This window comes from Phocoena phocoena, chromosome 2 (assembly GCF_963924675.1).
Source record: "Phocoena phocoena chromosome 2, mPhoPho1.1, whole genome shotgun sequence".
NCBI classification, from domain to species: Eukaryota; Metazoa; Chordata; class Mammalia; order Artiodactyla; family Phocoenidae; genus Phocoena; species Phocoena phocoena.
This window is the reverse complement of record NC_089220.1, coordinates 165,362,315-165,385,893: the sequence shown is the minus strand read 5'-3', so window position 1 is coordinate 165,385,893 and position 23,579 is coordinate 165,362,315. Positions and strand designations below refer to the sequence as shown.

Below are 23,579 nucleotides of genomic sequence, written 5' to 3'. Positions count from 1 at the left end.
TCAGTGTTTGCTTGGTTTGAACTTGAGGGCCACACTGTTGATGCAAAACCTCTGACCAGTAGGCCCAGGTCCATCAGGAAACACGTGGCCAAGGTGAGCTTCGCACTGCAAGGAGAGAAGCCTCTGTCATTCCTCAACTGGGACAAGGCTCTTTATGTAAAACCAGACACATGAATCCCACATGGCCGCCCCACTCGAGTTTTTGACACTGGTGTGGGGAAAAAGTCTATTATACCAGAATTTGATTAAGAAATGAAAGGATGCAGAGCACAGTAGTGGTGAATATCTCTCTCCTTTATCAGTGAGAATGTGAGCAAGTGATTTAACTTCGGCCTTGATTTACTCATCTATAAAATGGGGATGATAATTATACCTACGTAATAGAGATGTTGTGATGATTCATTGATACGAAACATTTAAAGCACTAACAGTTCCGGGGTGAGTACTCGGTACTCTTGTAGCCAGTGTATTATTATTGTTTTTTATTGAAGACAAGACTAAGCTACATTTATCTGCTTACAAAACCAGAACATTTGAGCACCCAAGGATATCAAAGCGAATATGCTGTCTGGATTTAAGCCACTCTTCTACCAAGCTCACAGGAGGAATAACGCGCTAATGTCACCTGCAGCGCTGCTCCGCCGGTTGCTGACACGCTGCAGAGTGAGAAGGGGGCGTAGGGACGCCAGCTATGCTTGGCCTTCCTGCTGATTGTCTCTGTGCGACAGAATGTAAAGGGCCAGCTCTCTCTTTCAGATCCTTGCTCTGCTCCCATCTCTGCAAGGCTTGAACCAGGAAAGGCTCCTTCTCGGGTCTGCAGTGCCCGGAGTGATGGGAGATAGGGACCAGCAGCACAGAAGAAACCCAAGGTGCTTCCGTGACAAAAGTGCTCCCGGCCATGACACCAGATATGCAAGGACAAGCGAGCTCTCTGTGGCATTTGGGGCGGCACTGGGGAAAGCAAATCAGAGAAGACAAAGACACCCACCTGCTTGCAGATGACCTCTGTGCGAGCTGGTCCCAACGAGGTGTCCACACGTCGCAGGATCCCTGTGTTACTCTCATCAGAGCCAGACGTCCCGTGAGCCTCAGAAAACGAAGGCCATCCAGTGCCTGAGCAGTACTTTTTCTCAGAGCTGTGTGACATGACATGACATGACAGCTGTGCAGGCTGCTATTACCATACAAAGAGCATTTTATGCCCCGAATCATTTTTCTACCAAGCACGATTCGATTCCCTTCTCCTCTGCCAGATCCCAAGGCCAGTGCCGTGAACCACTGGTTCCACAGGAACCTGCCCACTGCATCTCCACTATTAAAGATGCCGTCTCATCAGGTCAAAGATTTCTTGCTCCTTTAATGTCGAAGGCATCCCTCTCAAGGACTAAAAACATGAGGAGCTTTGTGAACTGCTGCACGTTAGGAAACAGATCAAATCCCTGTGTTCTAAATGTAGGAAAGGGGGAAATCGAAATGAAATAATAGTGGTCGAAGGAGGGCATTGTGAGTTTAACGTATCAGAGAAGCGTGAGAACTGATGAAACAGCCGTCTTCAGTCACCGGAACTTCGGGTTATCGAAATTCAAAGCCTGACTGCCTTCAGGGGTTCAAGAGCTGCCTCTGTCACTTCTTAGCTGTGTGAAATTGGACAGGCTGCTTATTCTCTCCAAGCCTGTTTTCTCATCTGTAACATGCGGATAATCATATCTACGTTACAGAGATGCTCTGAGGGTTTAAGGAGCTATACTGTGGGGCAAGTGGTGATAGGTAAGCCTGGGCACCCAGAGTCATCACCGCAGTGCAGTGACCTTCCCGGCGAAGCGCCACAGGGACGAATGATGCTGGGGGCGGGTGATGGTGGTGGCAGAGGAGCCGGCAAGAGGAGGAGGGCAACAGGCAAATCTACTCATCAGAGACTCACTCTAAGTGCTTTGAAAGACGACTCCCTTAAATCACACTAGGAAAACATTTTAAATGGCAGGGAAATGGCTCTCTCTATCTGAGGAGGAGAGACAAGAAATGAATTGTAAATTCTTCAAAAAAGCCCCCAAAACACCAAAAACTGAGTAAAGAGGGGGGAAAAGTGGCAAATAATCAAATCCCTAGACTAGGAGCACAGAAGGAAGCTCAGTTTAGAGCACGAACCCCAGCAGAAAGAGTCTAGTGCAAGACAGAGACTCAAACGTTCTGGTCTTGGGACCCCTCTGTACTACAAAATTACTGAGGATCTCTGAGAACTTTTGTTTACATGAGTTTTGTCTATCGATACTTAACAAATTAGAAATTATAAGTGAGAATTTAAAAATATATGCATTAAATTATTTTTAAAAATAATAAATTCATTACATGCTAGCATAACCTATTTTTACAACAATAATTCTATTTTCGAAACTGAAACAAACATTTAGTGGGAAGAGTTGCACTGTTTTATAACTTTGTAAATCTCTTTAATGTGTAGCTTAAAAAAAATGACAATTGACTATATGTGCTCGTGCATTCAGTCTGCTGCAGTGCTGTTTCGACTGAAGTGTAGGAAGAGGATGTGGTCTCGTGGATATGCAGTTGCAAAAGGGAGCACCTCGAAGAGCCCTGAAAAGATCCCAGGAACTCAGGTATAGCTCTGAGGTTGACTTCCGAGAGACTCGGGTGTGAAGCCATGCTCTGTCTGTTATGTCTATGCAACCTTGGCAAGTTATTTAATCTTGTAAAGCCTCTGTGTCCTGATCTTCGGAATCGTAGTGGCATTGTTATTTCATGGGGTTACTGAGAGGATTAACTGAGATGCTTTCTACTTTACTGTTTTTAGCGTAGTGTCAGACACGTGGTACTTAAGTCGGTAGCTATTGTTTTTTAAATATCATTATTATTAGTAGTAACAGGTATCCATGAAATTTGAGCAGCTGTGGGTCCAATCAGAAGTGTCCGCACATTCAGATTGGGTTCTCTGCAGCCCTTTTTGTTTTCCAAGGGTTCAAAAATATTCATCCGAGCTACTTTGGTCCAGGGAAAAACACTTTAAGTATCTTTTAATCATAGCTTTTCCACACTGAACATTATATATAAACTAGTGATCATTAAAGGAATTTTGATAGAGAATTATGAATATAATAATTTTGTTAATGAATGAATCTAAGACTAATAAAAAGTCATTTAAAACATTTGATGGGAAACAATAAAAGTTTTATTGATGCAATTAACAGAATCGGGAGATTTTACCAGGTAATATGAGAGGCCCATCATGTATCATTTAAGAGTGAAAACTTAAATATTAAGGTGAATTAGAAATTCCAACATACATATTTAAATGATTAGCAGATTGTAAGGCCCTCCCTTGAGAAGCTAAAACCATTCTGGACCATCTTTAGTCATGTACTCTTAGAGGTGCTTCTTTTGTTTAGTTTTGTTATATGTTTATTTGCTTTGTTTTTATCTTAGTTTCTGGAAATTCCACAGCCCCCCAAACAGCAGCAGAGGCACTTGGTGATAACTGACAACCCTCATGGTAGGAGAATTTCCATTCCTCTGAAGGAATGGGAGCTCACAAAAGCTTAACAAGGTTACTAAGCTCCTATTAACACCTAGGATGTCAGGATATTCTGTAAAAAGGGAACTAACATCAGGCTCTCAGTTTCCTTCTATTCTAAGATTTATGACCATGAAACATGTGATCTCACAGTAGATTTTAATAAACACTTTCAGAATCAGTGTTGGGGGGGCAGGGGGAGGAGAAGGGAGGGGAATAGAGGAAGCAGGGGAGGGGCAAAGTCACAAAATTCCAAGGTTAAGGAAGCAACAGCCTGGAGTCCCCAGGGGAGTGATAAAATCCCTAGAGCGCTCTTGACTTGGACACCCTGGACTAAATGTCTCTGAGTTGTCTCCCCCAGAATGTGCACCATACTGGTTTGGCCTGAAGGGAAGTGTGCAGGCAGCAAGGGGCCCAGCAGCCAAGAGACAGTGATCCCTCATCCACTTGATTCCTTAACTGTTTAGTTTTGGTTGACTTTTCACCTGGTTTTGACTCTGTACAAGCATTTGAAGGAATGTTTATTTCTTTTCTACTCCTGCTGTCTATTACTGAGGCTGGAGACTGGGGACAGAGAGAGAGGGAAAATGAGAGGTCAAACAAGAATCCCTACAGCTATCCACCCTCCTGAATGGGAAGCACTGTCAGGAATATAGTCTTCATTTATAGATTCTCATTAATTAGAAAAAATTCTCAAGAGTTCCTCATTATCAAAGACACATTCATGTATATGGCCCTAAGAAGGATCTGTCTCTAAGAATGTCTCATTGCTAACATGTATCCAGTGCTTGGCATGTGTGAGGCATTGCTCTAGTGCTTTCATATGTATTAACTCATAACTCAGTTAATCCTCCCAACAACTTTATGAATTCAGTACTACAAGCATGCTCATGTTACAGGTGGGGAAACTGAGGCACAGAGAGGTTAAGAAACTTGCCTGAGGTCACACAACAGTGAAGCCAGGATGTACGTCTACAGACTTAACCACTGTACTACACTGTCTCTCCTATAAATAAATGCATCATCTTTAAGAAGAGTATGTTCTGGGGCTTCCCTGGTGGCGCAGTGGTTGAGAGTCCGCCTGCCGATGCAGGGGACGCGGGTTCGTGCCCCGGTCCGGGAAGATCCCACATGCCGCGGAGCGGCTGGGCCCGTGAGCCATGGCCGCTGAGCCTGCGCGTCCAGAGCCTGTGCCCCGCAACGGGAGAGGCCACAACAGTGAGAGGCCCGCGTACCAGAGAAAAAAAAAAAAAAAGAAGAGTACGTTCTAGAACATAAAAGAGTCTTATGAATATATTCTTATTTTTCTCAGTCTCAGCTTCAGCAGCAGCAGCAGTGGGAGGAAAAAAAATGGAACAAACTCAAAAGTCCTTAAGAAATGAAAATGGAAACTGCAACTAAAACTAAATGATTGAAAAGAAACAAACAGGTTGGTAGGTCCTTAAACTGGCCACTTGATGAAAGGGCTTTTGGGGAACTGGCTGGTATTCTCATGAGTCTTGGCTGCTTTGGGGATGGTCCTCAGCTTCCTTAATTTGGACGAGCACTGTGCTAATACAGTGGCTACTGGTCACATGTGGCCTTTCAAGTTTAAATTATTTAAAATTATTCAAAATGAAATAAAATTTAAAATTCAGTTTTTCAGCCGCATCAGCCACATTTCAAGTGCTCAACAGCCATGTGTGAATGGTGGCCACTGAAGTGGATGGAACAGATACAGAACATTTCCATCATCACAGAAAGTTCTACTAGACAGAGTTTTTTGCTCTGGTCTCTTCGGTCCCTACCTGCCCCCAACATTCTGTGATATACTGACAGAACCTGGCTGGGCATTGGGTAGGAAGAGAGTGTCATCTTTACAGGTACAGAAACTGGAACGCCAATGAAGTTAAAAACAAAGACTCAGATGTAGGAAGGAACATGCTCTTGAAAGATGACCTCACATCTTTTGCCTTCACAGTCAAAAGATGGAAACAGAACATCTGGCTGTTTACTACATAGTCACAGGCCGTGCTTTATACTTTTACAACACGGTTCTTTGGCTAAAAGCAGAGTGGCCATCTCAAGGTCCCACTTCTCCCTTTTAATAGAACCAAAGGTCAAAGAATAACTAATGGTTCAGAAATATGCATCCATTTTACTGTTCCTAGCTTCCCCCAGGCCATCTCAGCCTGACTGCCACCTTTCTTTTTTTCTAAAGATTTATTTTATTATTTATTATTATTTTTTTTTTTGCCGTGCCGCAAGGCTTGTGGGATCTTAGCTCCCCGACCAGGGATTGAACCCGGGCCCTTGGCAGTGAGAGCAAGGAGTCCTAACCACCGGACTGCCAGGGAATTCCCCTGACTGCCATCTTTGCTATCTCCTCACCAGCCACCGACAGAGTGAATGAAACCGGACAAAGGTCTGCCCTTCCGTGAGCGTGAAGGAAAATCAATCCTAATTGTTCCTCATCCTTGCAGGCGGGGTCTGGCTTTCCAAATTCAGCCCACATTAGCAGCCTAGGAAAGCCCAGGACTGCTCAAAGCCCAAAGCACATAATGAAGCACTGCCTAATGGAAGATTCACAGAGCTGGCTTGATTTATATTTTATTCTAAACCAATTTAGGGTTGATGCAAAAGAAAGGAAAACATCTTTGAAGTTCTGAAAAACAGGACTTCAAAGATGTTTTCCTTTCTTCTTCATCGAATCTACTTTTTTTAGACTGTTTCCTGCATGTCTAAACAAAAAAGGCTTTGTTGAGAGATTTCAGATCCTGATTGACTTAAAAGAGGCTTTGAAATCAAGGGACAATTAAATTTACTTTTAGCTACATAGAAGAGAGCATGGTATTCACTACCGTCAAGCACTGTGGGGAATCTATCCTCATAAAATTCTACATTTCCTAAATTAAATTATAAACCCATTTCTCCCTGGGAGAGATACAGTTTTAATCACATGGCCAAGCAAATACCATTATGGTTTAGATTTATTTAAATACTTTCCCAGGAAAAAAACTCTAATAGCTTTATCTTAAGGTGCCCACCAAGTTTGTTTTGTTTTTAGCTGTTTCTTGGGGATACAGAAAGAAAGAATATAGGCTAAGAAGTTAATGCTCTAAACACTAGAAATAATCAAGATAGGCAAGAATCTTAAATGAACAGCCCTCCTTATAGCAACCAGGCCAAATGAGACGGGCAATTAAAAACATCATGGGTATTTATCCAAGGCCCCAGAAGACAGAGCTGGATGAATTTAGAGGCTTACTCTCCTTCGGTACTTTTTTTTTTTTTTTTTTTTTTGCAGTACGTGGGCCTCTCACTGTTGTGGCCTCTCTCGTTGCGGAGTCCAGGCTCCGGACGCACAGGCTCAGCGGCCATGGCTCACAGGCATAGCTGCTCCGCGGCATGTGGGATCTTCCCGGACCGGGGCACGAACCTGTGTCCCCTGCATCGGCAGGCGGACTCTCAACCACTGCGCCACCAGGGAAGCCCCATCCTTCGGTACCTTTTGATCTTTATCTCACCTGAAAAGCGGGCTGTCACAGCACACACAGTGATACATTCCTGATTCCTTGTTATTCAGGTAGATCCCACTGAAAGGCTGAAAGTAAATGAGTTACATCACCTTCAGGTTTCTCATAACGCCAGCAGGACACAATACAGCAGATCCAGATCCAAGATTAAGTCTCCCAATAAAGGAATTTTTGTACTAATTTGACAAAGTGCAAATATCACTGGAGAGAAAATTACAGTGTGCCCAGTGAAGAAGCCTACAGGCTTGTTTACGACCGGCCTTTATTGTGCCAAATATTCAAATTATGACATTAATAATGCTTTGTATTTATATAGCACGTTTCACCCAAGAACATCAAAGCCTGTGAAAAAGCAAGAGAACCGCACCTCTGGATTGTGTAAGATCTCGGTCACCATTTCAAAAGAGTTAATACAACAGGAATCTAGTCCACTGTCTAAAACACTTTGAAATCTCCAATTACAGACAGGATATAGATCATAAAAAGCAAAGCTCAGTGAGATTAGCTTGTGCCTTTAATATGCTTCATGTGGTGTTTAGGACACTGCATACTTAATAAATGCTAAATAATGAGCTAGATACTCGCAGGGCCTAAGTTACTACTTAGATGAAATTACCACGTTAATTGTGGCTTAAGGAGTTTGCAGGTTCCGAGAGGAACACAAGGAGACTTGAGGCAATGAATGAGCCAAGACTAATTTTTTTTAATGTTATTTTGTAAACTGATCTCATTGTTTGAAAAAAAAAAAAAAAGACTATTTTTGCCCAGTTCCTTTTGTCATCTCCTGTCAAAGGAATGTTAAAAAAAAGAAACTCTTGGGCTTCCCTGGTGGCGTAGTGGTTGAGAGTTCGCCTGCCGATGCAGGGGACACAGGTTCGTGCCCCGGTCCAGGAGGATCCCACATGCCGCGGAGCGGCCGGGCCCGTGAGCCATGGCTGCTGAGCCCGCGCGTCCGGAGCCTGTGCTCCGCAACGGGAGAGGCCACAACAGTGAGAGGCCCGCGTACTGCAAAAAAAAAAGAAAGAAACTCTTGAATGAGCCTAGTGTGAAAATCTACAAGCAGTGGCTAGTGGCAGGCGCCGTCCCATTTTGTGGAGAGAAGCTGAGGCACAGGGTGGGTCACTGAGTCCCAGAGCTGACTCAGGAAACAAGCAGCCCCCTTGGTCCTCTCGAGATGTCCCACCTCGACAAGTCCACAGGTCAAACATTCACATTCCTCGTGGTAGGATTAACAGCACATTTTCAGGGAGCTGCATAATGGACAATTTCAAATTAACCTACTGAGCCCACCATCTCAGCACACTTGGATGTTTTCCCTCTTTAAAAACCCTGAACTTGGCTGCAGACATCCAAACAGTGGTGAGCTGGTCTTTTTCTGGCCCGTCCCCTCGAAGGCCTGTACCCAACGCTGGCACGAATGGGCATCTGGAATGAAAAGGAAGTTTCGCATCCCCCCCACCTGGGCTGATGAGACACACATGCCATAGGGCTACCCAGACCTGAAGGTGATCTAGAGAAGCCTACTCATGCGATCTGGACAGCCTGATAATATTCAAAATATAATTCTGTCATTGCAGGGACAGTTGGGCAGAGGAAGTGACAGGGAACTGGTAGCACAGTAAGTTAAAAAAAAAAATCAAACATAAAAGAATCCTTAGCCGATGTATTTTATGAAATGACATCTCTCCTCCGCCTCCTCACCTGATTTCCTCTGTCTGCCCTCTCACCCTTCCTCCCCAGTTTTATACAAGTCCTATCACTTATTTAGGGCTTCTCGCTTGTTCATTCCAGTATTTACTTGAAAACCTAGTGTGTATCCAATGCTGGACTGGGTACTAAGGCTGCAGAGATGGAAAACCAAAATGAAACCAAACCAACCCACAGTTCCTGCACTTGGAATCTGCTACCAAGTTGGGAAGAGACACGTGAGCTGGCAGCTGTCACACCACATGACAGGAGTGCTGATGGAGAGGTTAGTAGGGAGTGAGGATAGCACTAGGCCCTTTACTACTAGGGGAGTTTTCACCAAGGCTTTCTGGACCAGGTAACGTCTGAGACGTCTGAGATCAGGGTTTTCTTTTTCTTTAATCTTTAGTTTTAGAAAAAAAATTATTATTATTTTTTTCATCATTATCACCATTATTTTTCATTGCATGGCTGATCGGTGTTTACTACAGGAAATGCCAAGACACTAAACTGAGTTCTGAAGGATGAGTAAAAGTTAATCAGATGAAGAAATGGAAGAGTATTTCAGACAGACAAGCAGCCTGGGCTGGGCCCACGTGACAGAACAGGGCAAGGTGGAGAAGGGAGAAGAGGTTGCTGCAAAGGTGGGGAGGGCCAGATCATAGTGGCTTTGTCAGACCACGCTAAAGAGTTTTTGTGCCATCCCACTGAAAATGGAAAGCCGTTGGAAACTTTTAAAGTGGGTGGGCACACGATCAGAACTGATTTTTATCAACAGAAGGAGTACTTGACATGCACATGAAGAATGGATTGGAGTCGGGGCAGGAAGACACTGGAGGTAAAGGACAGTCAAACGGCCACCAGTTCAAGCCTAGATTTAACTGTGGCAGGAGCAGTGGGAATAAAAAGACTAGAATAGATTCAAGAATTATTTAGAAGAGAGAACTGAAATGCGTGACTATCAGAGTCAGAGACGTAATGACTTTCAAGATATGCCTTCCCCTGGGTTTTCAGTCTGTCCTAAGGACTGAGTATTTGTGTACTGCCCCCACCAAATTCAAGTTTAAGCCCCGACCCGCAATGTGATGGTGTTAGGGGTTGGGGACTTTGGGAGGTGATGAGGACATGAGGGTGGAGCCCTCAAGAATGGGATTAGTGCCCTTATAAGAAGAGACACGAGAGAGTTGACCTCTTTCTCTACCACGTGAGGACATGGCAAGAAGGTGGCCATCTGCAAACCAGGACGAGAGTCCTTATCAGGAACTGAATTGGCTGGCACCTTGATCTGGGATTTCTCAGCCTCCAGAACCCTGAGAAATGAATGTTTGTTGTTTAAGCAGCCCAGTCTGTGGCATCCTGCTACAGCAGCCCGTGCTAACACAGTCTGTCTGCACCAATGCGAGTTCTCTCTTCTTTTATCTTTTCCATACTATGAATACATACCTGTTGGAAACAGATGACGCACTCAAAAGGAATGATTTGCAGATAATTTCACACAGCACTGTTTACAAAGGTGGGGACAGGGCCGATGGAGACCAACAGGGAAGGTGAAGCACCCCCGGGCCAGTGACTGAGAACACGCTACTGGCCTGTGGGACACAGAACGGGCAGGACCTGTGAGGCTGCAGCTGGAGGGGAGGGCTGCCTGCAGAAGCTGCAACCTGCGTGGGAGGAACACAGTCCTAGGGGGACCCTGGATGCCTGTTTCTCCACCGTGCCCTCTGATCTTGCTGGCATCTCCCAGGGGCCAACCCAATCAGGAGTCAGAGGGCAAGGGAGCTGGTTAGTCTTCCCAGAACTCAGAGCAGAGTGAGGCATGTGGATAGCGGATCTGGAAGGCAAAGAATGACCTGCATAAAACCTACCTTCTATTGATATTTGACTTTTAGTTATTGCTTGACCAGGCTGTAAACCCCTTCGTCATACCTAGCAGAGTGCTAGCAAATTACTGCTGTCCAATAAAAAGCATGCGCAACTGAATTTTAATTTTGAGTCACCAAATAGAAAGCTGAGGTGTTTTACTTCTCTTTCCTGACCCTCATGGAGCTAACTAAGGCTTATAGTTCTGCAACGTTCTAAAAAGTTAACTGTGGAAATGGATCAACTGAAAGGGATCTATAGTATTACTTAAAATAATAGATGATGCTCATTTTGTCAAACGGCCAAATGCACAGAGTATATTATACCATTTGTTTGAAAATCCCACATATTTATTCTCCTAAACATCTGGCAGCTCATCTCCAGGCTGCCGTCTCCAGCTCCACACCCTGCGTGGCTCTGTCCCTCAGAATAGGGCTGGCTTACAATGCTATGGGAATGCACACAACTGCACAGGGAATCACGTGTGGCTCTCCTGTGCTATCTGCACTATGGCTAATGTAGTCTCTTTCCCAGTGAAGCCTTTATTAAAATCCCACCCACAGGAAGTTTTCAAAAATACCAGTATTTCACCAGAATCTACTGGGATCTGCTGGCCTGTCTAACGGCTTTAGCATCGGTGGCGAAGTTGAGGGTGAGACCACGGTTACACGGTCATAGCACATGGACAGCTTACCTGAATTTTGCAGGGACTGCTAAATTCAAAGATATAAATATTATACAGCTTTTGAAACCGCTGCAGTGTGGTCCACTCCGTGGGGTCTGCTTCACCAATGAAAATATCTAATAACCTGGTTCAATAACTATATTCCAGTGGTCATATTTGGGACTAAGACAGACTACTTGTTGGGAAACGCAGCCCAGTAAACATGGTACATACTATAATGAGGAACCACTGAGGGCTGTTCTCTCAGGAAATGAAAGAAAGCTGAGATTACTGAAGGCAGCTTCAATAATGTGTCCTTCTCATGGCCTGCAGTCATGTGACAGTCACCACGGTTTAGTTTTTGAGCGCCTGTTATCTGCAGGCACCATGCTATGTGCTGGGGTATATACCAAGGATGGCAAGTGCTAAGAAGAGAAAGTACTGGTAAAAGCAAACCCATCGGGGCTGAGGAAAGGCTTCCCTGTGGGAGTGAGAGTACGGCTGAGAGCTGAAAGGTAGGTTTGAATGGGTCGGGTTGTTGGTGGTGGGGGAGGACACAGGGTGTAAAGGCCCGAATGGAGGGGAAGCCCAGGGTCTGAGAGCTGAAAGAGGATAGTGTGGCCGGAGTGCAGCGACCAGGGGGAAATGTGGCCAGATCTGAGGACAGGGGGTGGAGGTAGGGGCCAGAGCCTTTAGGGCCTCATTAGCCACTTTTCAACTTTTCTCTTTACTTTGAAAGCAGTGGGAAGCCACTGAAGAATTTCAAGCAGGGGGTGATGTGGTCAGATCTGTTTCCAAAAGAGAATGACAGCTGTGAGGAGGGCAGCTGTGAGGAGAGCAGCTGGAGGCAAATGCACGCAAGCCAGGGCTGGGGGGAGCCTGGACCAGCCTGCAGGTGAGAGCAGCAGAGGGAAGCCGAGTATGGGAAGGTTCTTTAGGAGGCAGAATGGGTGGGCGAGGCGACGGAGGGCAGTGTGTCCAGAGGAAGGATTCTGGTTTGCACAACTGTATAGATATTCATGGCCGATGAAGGAGAGCAATGAAAGGCACCAGATTCGCGGAGCAGATGATGAGTTAGGTTTCGTAGCGAGATAGATTCCAACCCGTCCTGCCCTGCTCCCAACACATCTACTCAGAAACTGTCAGTCGGTGTAGCTTACCGGTTCCGTCCCTTTTTCTCTCGTGACATGGAACTGCTCTGGAGTCAGCTTCTTCTGCCACTCACTCTTGGAGAGAACTGGCTTCCGCTTTGTAAGGGACCCTGTGTCATTAAATAGGGATTAAAAAAAATTAAAACAGCAAGGCCCAGAATGCTGAGGTTGACTTCCTTGGATTTGTCTAAGAAAATTTAGTTATCTACCCAAAGAATTAGAGTCATGCCTTTACTACAAATATTTATATTTTTAATTGTTTTCCGTATTTCATTGCATTGTTCGGGATCTCAAAATAACTACTGTATAAGAATTTATTTACTTTAATAGCAATGGTTGACAAATTGCAAATTATAAGATGGGTGCTACTGACTTTCAAATGATGTCTGTGATCAAGTTAAGGACTTTTATATTTTCTATATTATTAAAATATATTTTGCTTGGAAAAAAACCAGTAAGGCACAATGACCTTTTCTTCCCTAGCCTCTCTCCTAAAGTGCACCATCTCCCAGCAAAACACGCCATCCCTTCCCCTCCCCCTTCCACCCCTTCCTTCTTCACAGAGACCAGAAAGCTCAGGTACAAAATACTGTAACTGACTCATTAGTTTAATAAGAAATGAGTAATAAGTAGAGAGCCAGTTTTCCAGTCCTGCTGGGGCACAGAAGATAAGAGGCAGCTGAAATACGAAATAAGGTAGAATAAATTCTCCTTGGGTTACTAAGGGTAGAAATTCATCTTTCTTCTATTACTACGTTCAAAGGAGTGTTTCCTGTCAGGATACAGCTGGGAGTAGCTGAGTGATTGGAGAGAAAAGATCGTGGAGCCAGTGGGTTATTAAACCCCTCCTCCTTGCTGGTTTATAAAGATATCTCTGATTTTGTTTGTCAAGGGAGGTCTCATTAAAAATTCTTTTGTGTGGAAAAAATAAGAGACTCCTATAGCACATACTCCTGAACGGGAAACTGAGACCTACCATAATCTATTATCATGCTTCATGGTTTTTTTCCACTTTTGTCTTCCTTTCTTCTGCTCCCTTCAGCTTCTTTTTTACAACTTTTTTTTCCAGTGAGTGTAAACATAATAACTTTAGCCAAAGAGAAGTAGGAAGCCTAATGTATATTATAATAAATAAACGTTTTAATCATCCAAACGTTTTAATCATCCAACGTTAAGAATATGAGAGGACCTTATCATCTGCTTACACCTCAACTTACAAAGGAGAAAATAAGGCCCAAAGGGTTAGTAACTTGACCACAGCACTGAAGATGAAATGTTAACTACCTATGATGTCACCACCCACATAACAAACATGTCAGAAAATCGTAGCTGAATTTCATTTTTGGTTACAAAAAAGAAAGTCGTAAATAATCTTTCAGCAAGAGAAGACTTGTATCTTCATCACGAGTTCATAACACTGCACAACATGGTATTTTCAGTAGTATATATTATTGACTGCTATGGTTGTCTACATTTTATTTAAGGGTTTTTATCTGTTAAATATATTAGAAGGTGTCCTTTCTTAAATTCTTTTTATAAGGCCACGGGGATTTCTTTTTTCCAGTGGAAATATACCTCTGAAATACTCCTATGGAAATATTGCTCAGTTACACACAAAGTTTTCAGGAACTCAGCTCCTGGGGAGCAAAGCAAAATGTATTCATGTGATCATTATTACTGCTTAGTGACTTTCAGAGTTATTATGCAGAATGCCAAGTAATAAAGGGAGAAGGAATGATGAAATTTTTAAAATCACCATTTTTGCAATCACTAAAATAATAGACGGATTCAAGCAAGAGTCATCAGGGAATTCTAAAACCCTTGGGTGAAAGGACTGTTGAAGAATGGAATAGTTACACATTTTCAAAATATGATCCCTCAAATTATCAATTTTACAAGTAAGAAAATGTACCTTTACAATGGAAAAGTCTAGAAATCACCACCTCAACCAAGTAAGCAAGGTTAGCATCACTGACAGTGGGGCCAGCTGACATCATGTGCCCCTGGGTGGGACGCGCTGCACTGAGTCTGCTCTCAGAGAGCTCACCAGGACTTCTTAGGGACACCCAGGAACACTTCATCCTCATCCCATCTACTTCTCCATAGAAGTGACACTAGACATTCTCTCTTCCTGGTATAGTCTACTCCCTCAGCTTGCATGACACCAAATCCTCCCGTCTCTCCAGTTCCTCCCTCTCAGCAACCTTTCTCAGCTCCCCTTCCTCTAGCCATCCTTGAATACTGGTGTTCTTTAGAGGAGTCTGTCTTAGGCTTTCTTCTATCATTCCTCCACACCCCCTCCCCCACCCTGGGAGATTTTATCCTTAAAGTACCATCTACATGATGAGACTCCCAACCTGTTTTTTCCCTCCATCCTAGATCTCTCTGCTGAGTACTGGATCCATACACAATCCACACCTGGATATCTCCACTAAGCCCGTCCCAAACAAAAGAATTTCATGTATCTCCTCCACCCCAACCCAAATCTGGTCCTCCTCTCATGTGCTCCAGCTCATTAACTCCATGTTTCAAACCAGAAAGCCAGGCCACCATCCATGACTCTTCCCTTGACCTTGCGCCAAGCCCGTTGGTTCTGCTTCCTAAATAACTCTAGGATCTGCTCATTCCCACCCCTCTGCAACTACCTTGGATCAGGCCACCATTACCTCCAGCACAGAATATTACAGATTTTTTTCTAATTTGTATGCCCTCCCCTATTCCAACCACTTCTTTTTCCTCACTGCCCAAAACTGTTAAATGTGACATAATACCCTCAAGATAAATTCCAAACTCCTTGATGTGACTTCCAAGGCTCTTCATGGTTGGCCCTGCTTACCACTTCCAACTTCTCCCTTCTACTATGCTCCAGGCCCTCTCAACTGTGGTCCTCTGAGTTCCCCCAGAAGACATCATAGTTTGTTTAGCTTTTTACTTGTTGTTAAGATGGAGTGAAGACTTCTAAGATCCTTACGTGCCAGGACAGAAACCGAAGTCTCCAATCTCTGGTCTCAGTTTACATGTTATCTTCTCCAAGAAATATTCCCTGACCCCCTAAGTCTGGGTTGCAAGCTCCTCCTCTGGGTTCTCACGGCCCTCAGTGCTTCCACGATAGACATGACAATCGCAGGTTAATTTGTCTGGATGTCTCATTCAACTAGAAGCTGAAAGTCTGAAAAAACTGGGTCTTTGTTCAGTGTACCCATATTCATTTCTTCATTCATTTGGTCATATTTATAGAGCACCTACTATATGCCAGACACTATTCTAGATGCTGGGGCTACAGACATAAAGAAAACAGACAGGAGTCACCGCCCTTATGGAGTTGAGGTAAAGTAACTAAGAATGTAAAACTTTAGATGATTTTTTCAAAAATCACAAAGGATATTAGAGAGTGTGAGGATGTTTGTGTACGTATTTATGTGTGCGTATATGCACACACACAATTTAAAATAATGAGGGAAGGCCTTATTAAGAAGGCGACATTTCAGCAAAGAGTTGAAGGAAATGAACAAACACACAACATGAATACCTAGAAGAAGCGCACTGCAGGCAAGAGAAGCACCAGGCTGGGTGTGGCTGGCGCATCTGATGAACAGCAAGGAGGCCAGAGCAACGGAGGTGGAGTCAGCAGGGAAGGTTAGTAGAAGTGGCAGCAGACGGATGATGGGGGCCAGATCATTTAGGGCCCTGAAGGCTATTGTAAGGACACTGGCTTATGTTCTGAGTGAGCCTGGAAGTCATTGGAAGGTTAGCTGAGGCATGACATGATCTATCATATTTTAAAAGGATCAGTGGTAGATATACTAAAAAAATACTTGAAGCAGGGTGAAGTCTGAAGCAGGGGAACCATTACAGAGGCTACTTTAATCTGGCTGAGAGGTGGAAACCTGGATCAGGGTGGCAGCAGGGGAGTGGCTAAGTAGCGAGACGCTGGACACAGTCTGATGGTAGAGCCGGGGGATCTGCTGATGGTCAGATGTGGAGGTAAGAGAAAGCAAAGGGCCAAGGGTCATACTCCACAGCTTCTGGGCTCTGAAAGATGGGGGAAGACTACAGGAGGAGTAGGTTTGGGAACTTGGTTTTGAATTTGTTAACTTTAAAAATGCCAATCAGATATTCAAGTGGAGATGTCAACTAGGCAGTTGGATATATGGATTTAGAGTTCCAAGAGAGGTCTAGGATGAAAATATAACTTTTTGACTCCTCAGCCTTTAGATGTTATTTATCTTGGACTGGAAGATCCCCAAGTCAGTGAGTGTAGACAGAACAGAGAGAGAGGCCTGAGGGCTGGACTCTGAGGCTCTCCACAATATACACGTTGAAGAAATGGGGACAAGCAGAGAGGTGGGAAGGAAACCACAAGAATGCAGTGTCCTAGTGAAATGGAGCAGGACCCTATGGTGCTTGCCCCCCATGTCCTCAGGCTGCCTTTTGTCTGTGGAAAAACTTTAGCCAAAGAATAAGTTTAATCAGAGAAGTGAGAAAATGCAGAAACAAAGGAAAACAGTCCAACAAGACCAAATAATAATAGGTTGGTCATTAAGCAAAGTCAAGGACTTTTAGTTCCTCCTCAAGGGCTATAGGTAATATTCTGAGCCATACCCTGTGAGTTGTCTTACAGATACTGAAACCCCGCAAGGTGGAAGAAGTTACATGATGACCAGGCTATAGCCACGACATAAGCAGTCACAATTCTGAGAGCTGGCCTTAAAGAAATGGAACAAATTGACCCTGGAACTGAAGATTAACTGCACTTAAAACAATCAAGATGACGCTGATCAGACCACCGATGACCAACGTCAAGATGACTGTCAGAGCTGACTGCGCTGTTTCTGCGTGTAGCCCGCTCCCAGCATCTATAAAAGCTCTCGCCCACTGACTGTCAGTGGGGGGAGTCGGCCTTTGGACAGGCCTCTGCCCCCTCCCCCGCCAGGCTGTCGGCCTCTGAAATAAAGCAAACTTTCCTTCCCACCAACCTGGCCTCTTTATTGGCGAGCCCGACCCCATTTTCGGTTACAGTTTCTGGCTGCCAACCTGGGGCTGCTGCACTCTCGCGATATCTGCTCCCGCGGTTTTCCCGAGCTGAGCCGCCATGATGACGCGCCGGGATGGCCGTGAGGAGCCGCTGCTCGAGGCTCGCTGGCCCCGGGAAGGGGGTTTGGGGGGACGCTCCTAGCAGCTGCCGAAACCATGTGTTTGGGGGATCCTCCCTGTTTCTCCCCTGCTCGGCACTGGCTGTCAAAGCACGATTTTCCTTGGTGGAACGGAAACATGCTGGACAAACTGACGAGCTCCAAGACCGAGTAAGTCCGCGGGTGTGCAGCCGGCCAAACTTCTCTTTTGAGCAGGAAGTGCTATCTGCGTATTTTGCCAATTGGTTCTGACGTGTCTGACATTGAGGGCTGTTTGTGAGCACTGAGTGTGTCATTTGGGCATTTTGCCAGTTGGTTCTGACGTGTGTCTACTGTCGAGGACCATTTGTGTTGGGGAAGTGTTTGGGACTCCACATGGGTCACTGTCTTGGAGGATTGTGACAGTTGTGTCTTCTGGTATGTGAGTGTGTATTTCATTTGTGTGATTGGTATCTTTGCTGTCTTTTGTAAAATGGTAAGGTCAGGTTCAATTCATTAGAAAAATTTTAGCTATGAGATTACGACTAAAGAAAAAGGAAGATAATTTTTTAAACAATATATGACAACAGTATTCTTTATACTTTGGAAAAGAATGGATAAGATGAAACTCTTTTGAAATTCCAAAACCGATTCTTTTTGCATATGCAGTTAGAGAAAGCTGGCTTGATAAAATACTGTTTTCAGAATTCTGACCCTGAGAGAACCAAAATATGCATAGGAGAAAGCTTGATGTTAACTCTTATCATGTCCTTGAAATACAAACACAGCCCACTTTGCCTGAGACTTCAGCCTTGGGTTAAATAGTAAAACTTCAAAAGATGTTTGGGTTTATTAAACACACATCTTGTACCACATTAAAGAGAAATTATGCTATGAGAAAAATGTAAGTTTTTAGAGGTTATGGAATATGTTCTTAAGTTTGCCAATCAGTAAATGCTGGTATAACAGTTCAATTACTTTTTTCTTGGTTTTGTTAAGGCTTTTAAGGGTTAAAAATTGTAATATGTAATTAAAGCTACTAAAAATGATAAGGGAAGCATTTCAGTGTGGAAAGCAAGTAGGATATGTGTTGTCGGCGAGAGAAAGTATAAAGAATGGAGATATATTTGTTGAGGAAAAATGAGGATAATAATTTGTCCTACAGTTGGTTGTTTTTGGATGGGCAAAGAAAAGGGACAAATCATATGGATACAAAAAGTGATAAAAGGTTTGCGAAAAAAGGGAATTTTGAGAAAAGAATTTTGTACATTGAAGGAGTGATTAAGATTAGATTGTGGGGGCTTCCCTGGTGGCGCAGTGGTTGAGAGTCCGCCTGCCGATGCAGGGGACACGGGTTCATGCCCCGGTCCGGGAAGATCCCACATGCTGCGGAGCAACTAAGCCTGTGCACCACAACTACTGAGCGTGAGCTCTGGAGCCTGTGTGCCACAACTACTGAAGCCTGCGCGCCTAGAGCCCCTGCTCTGCAACAAAAGAAGCCACTGCAATGAGAAGGTCGCGCATTGCAGCAAAGAGTAGCCCCCGCTCGCTGAAACTAGAGAAAGCCCACGCACGCTGAAACTAGAGAAAGCCCACGCACAGCAACAAAGACCCAATGCAGCCAAAAAAAAAAAAAGATTAGATTGGATTTAATTAGGTAAATGAACTTTGTTATTAATAGTAAGCTGGTACAAAACTGGAATTAGGTTTTCTTTCTCCCTGTTAAGAGAACAAAATTTTTCAGGAATATTGAGGTGCTTTTGATAACAGTAAGTTTCTTTCTCAAGCTAACTTCGAGTATTCCAAAGGGCCCCTAGACATCTCAGAAGAAATATTAAAGTAACTAGGATTATTTAGTATGTTAAATTATATGGGAAACATACGATAACTTTTAGATCATACTGCTGAACTGGGTAAGAAATTTGAAGAATTCTAGTGGAAAGCTACTGTTTTGCTTTCAACCACGTTTTTGACCCCAGTGCTTGGGATGGAAAAAATTGCCTAGTTATCACAGAGTATAATGACTTATGAGGTGTGTCACTGCTGGCTTTAAGTTTACTGCTAAAAGCACACATACAATGCTTGTGTGATAATTGGCTATAAGTGATAAAATGTATAGCCTATAAAATGTTTCCCCGTCAGCAAACCTCTGTACTTGTTTATGTCTCACTAGTCCTCCCCACAACGTGGATAACTAGGCCAATATATAAACAAGGCCCCAAGTCCACAACACAGAGTTGAATGCAGCTGCACTTTTAACCTTTCCATTTTTTATGTAATTATAACTAATGCTTACTGTATGCCTACTAAGCACCAATATTGTGATAAAACATTTTTAGGTTTGTTTTTCATTTATTCTGTAAAAAACCCTACCATTATCACTATCCTTACAGAAGAAAAAACCAGGCTTCAGCATACCAAGTTCAAGACGTGCCCAAAGACACAGGGTCAGTGATTGACACTGTCGACTCTGAAACCCCCTTAACCACAGAACTATTACCTGCCCATCATTCTCAGTGGTTGCCTACTAGTTGTTGAATTGAACTTTCATGGTTTACTTAAGCATTCCTTAACTGATGGATGTTTGGGTTAGAGCCAGTTTCTAGTTCTTAAGAGTAGTTCTGTTAAAGACATCTGTGCACATATAACTTTGTTCTTCTTTAGAATTATTTCCTTAGAAGGAATTCCCAGGAGGGGGTGTCTGATAAGTTAGCAGTTCCTGTATTGGTGTCTGGCCAAATTTTTTTTTTTTGCGGTACGCGGGCCTCTCACTGTTGTGGCCTCTCCTGTTGTGGAGCACAGGCTCCGGACGCGCAGGCTCAGCGGCCATGGCTCACGGGCCCAGCTGCTCCGCGGCATGTGGGATCTTCCCAGACCAGGGCACGAACCCATGTCCCCTGCATCGGCAGGCGGACTCTCAACCACTGTGCCACCAGGGAAGCCCTGGCCAAATTTTAACGTTGCTGAAGAACCTCAGATTCCAGGGCAATTCATTAGGCTGTTTTTGACAGCACCAAGTACAAACATGGGACAAATTTCTGCTGAAACCACCACCCTATAAACGGGAATGAGAAGAGCTCCAGCCCACAGCTGTGATGTTTCCATGACCTGTGGTTCTCAGGAAACCAATGCTTGGCACACAGTAGGCACAGAACAAATAAATCAGATTGGCTGACTAGAGACACCAAGAGGTTCTGAAGGCCATGGCCCCAAGTCATGTTGGATCAGCTCCCACTGCACACTGCCAGGGCTTTTATTTAACACATCATTTTGAAAACTTCAAGGGATAAAAAGAATTCCAAGTGACTGGGTACATTTTCAGCACAGATAGGTAGCTTTAAAAGTCTTCAGTGGACACATAACAAATGGATTCAGAGACTGGATGGCTAGGCATCTGCCCATAAAACCAATGTACACGAGGCACTAGATTTCCCTGAAATAGGCCTGAAATACAGTGCCGGCTAACGCATGTCTCCACAAGTGATTCCGTACTAAAGGATGAAATGTAAACGTGCCCCAGTCCCACAGAGCAGCCAAAGGCATTTTGTAGAAAATAGACACACTTTTCCCTAGTCTGTATCACAGCCATTGACTAACGATGGTTATCAGGTTAAAGGAGGTATGGTATTAGTCCACACGTTTCCCTGGGTCCTGGAAACACAGAAATAGAGCAGGTCAGGGAGCAGATCCACAGGCATGAAAAGTCTGAACCGCCTGCTTCTCAGACGCGAAAAGCAGCATACATAACTGGAGAAGGTGGACAGTGTAACAGAGCAGGGGCCACTGCAGCAGAGAGCGCGCGGGGTGGGCTGCTGACCCAACACCTTGAGGCCCGGCTCTAGAGCGTAACATTTTATGCAAAAAAAAAAAGAAGTGTGTGCACGTTTGGAGAGAGGATCTGTACCTTTACACAAATCCTCATAGGGTTCAGTGACCCCCCCCCCGCCCCTAATAATATACAACCAACTGTCGCAGAAGGCAAGAGGTGGGCGGGCAGGGGCGTCCCGAAGGAGCTTTCCGAGAAAGTAAGCGCCAGGTCCAGAACCAGCTGTCGGGCTCCCAAGTCCTGGCAAGTGAAGGGAAACCGAAAGCTGGGAAGTGGCGGCGGGGCCTGCGAGGCCCGCCTCCTACCTGCGTCCTCAGGTCCGGTACACGCGCGGAGGCCGCCCCGGTCCGCTCGGCCCCGGACCGCCCACCCGGGCACTTCTCGGAAGGGAAGGCTCCTAAGCGCGCAGAGGAAGCGCGCCATGACACTGTACACGACCCTGCGGGGCCCAGGCCGCAGGACCCGCCCACGTCCGCAGGACCCGCCCACGCCCGCAGGACCCGCCCACGTCTTCGATGCTCCGCTCCGCCCCGCCTCCTCCCACCTCCCATCCTGTCCGGTCTCCAAGCACCGCACCGCGCTGTGCTCCTTACCCCACTCTTGCCCTTCCCGCTTTCCTTCTCCTAACCGCTTCTTGCTCCTGCCCCTACCGTCTCCCCTTGGCCTTCTTTGGCCCCCTCGGCCCATGTACCGCTTACCTCCCTGCGCTGCTCCCCCAAACCTGCCTCTCCCCTTGCAGGCTCTTCCCCTGGTCCCACCCCACAGCACCCATTCCCACTCTACTCCCCACGCCCTCTTCCCCCACCCCACTGATCTGTTTTAGTTTGTTTGCATTTTCTAGAATTGTTTCTAAATGGAACTATAGATTAGTTTGCTTTTTCTTGAGTTGCACATAAGTGGAACCATTTTTTATTTTGTCTGGCTTCTTTCACTCAGAATAACTATTTTGACAGCCCTTCCTGTTCTTGCATGTAACAACTGTTCATTCCTTGTTGGTGCTGAGTACTATTCCATTTATAGATATACAACAATGTGTTTACCTAGTCACCTGTTGATAGACATTATCATTCCCAATTTTTCCTTATTAGAAGTAAACCTGCTGGGAACATTTCAGTGCAAATCTGTGTGTCACCGACCAGAGTTCTTGGACTCCTTAGTCAATAGAAATTGATAAGAGGCCAGACAAGAAATTCAGGCAAGGCTTTCTTGGCACTCATACTGCAACTTGAGGGAGCGAAAACAAGTAACAGGTTCCCTTGCTCGCTTCCCGAGGCAGGGCAAGCTATTTCCTTACATGGGGTGAGGGTAGGTGGCGGGTCCAGGGGCTGTGCTGGAGGGGTGGCTTGGGCGGTCTGGCCACCCCTTTGGTGGTGCTGTGCGCAGGATGCCTGTGCAGGACCCTGGTTTTGCTTCCAGCTCCTTAGAAGTGGCAGTTGTATTTTTGGTCTCTTTGTATGTGTTGTTCATAATTTGCCCCAACTCACAGTTAATTTTACTCCCTTATAGTTTCTTTGTATTTTGTTTCTGGAGGAGAAAGTTTGTCCAGGTGCAAGCACTACAGCAAAGGGTCCCAGGTCCCAGCCTGCCTCATTTATATGGACATGTGATTTCTTTCTCTTGGGTAAATAACTGGAAATGGAATGGCTAGGTCATAAGGTAAGTGTAACTTTTTAAAACTACCAAAATGTTTTCCGAAGTGGTTGTTGCCCCTTCCATTCTGGGGAGGACCACCAGCTTTACAGAATCCACCAGTGCTCCTCTCTTCCAGAAACACCCTCACAGATACCTCCAAATAACGTTTAACCAGTTATCTGAGTATCTGGTGGCCCAGTCAAGTTGACCTGTAAAATTAACCATCACAGTCCCAAATTGGATAAATAAATAGGAAAACAACAGGGGGAACACTGTAATAACCTACAAACATTTACTATTATGAATTTAAGGAAAATTAATATTATCTATTTGGACAATACTCAAGTCTGACTGGACAGATGGTTAAAGGATATGAGGAGATGGTTTGCACAAGGGAAACTACAAATAGTGTACAATCACTTGGGAAAATATTTAGCTTCCCTAATAATTAAAGAATTGGAAATTAAAAGAGTCCAGTATACTACCTCCTACATGTTAAATTAATAATAGGTTTTTTTTTTTAAACCGAAGTTAACAGTGCTTTGGAGACTCAAGTATACTCATGCATTGCTTGTAGAAATAGTGGAATAATTTTTCTGGAAAGAAATCTG

The 23,579-nt window shown here is 44.6% G+C and overlaps 1 protein-coding gene across 1 annotated transcript; it reads right to left on the bottom strand.

Moving 5' to 3' along the window:
- Nucleotides 1-21,759, bottom strand: MSRB2 (methionine sulfoxide reductase B2). The gene is made up of 5 exons (XM_065872655.1): nt 21,642-21,759; nt 12,409-12,509; nt 7,030-7,106; nt 989-1,136; nt 1-105 (listed from the first exon to the last, which is right to left on the bottom strand). Exons 1-5 carry the CDS (start codon nt 21,757-21,759, stop codon nt 1-3), a joined length of 549 nt encoding a protein of 182 aa, XP_065728727.1.
- Nucleotides 21,760-23,579: the final 1,820 nt, after the last annotated feature.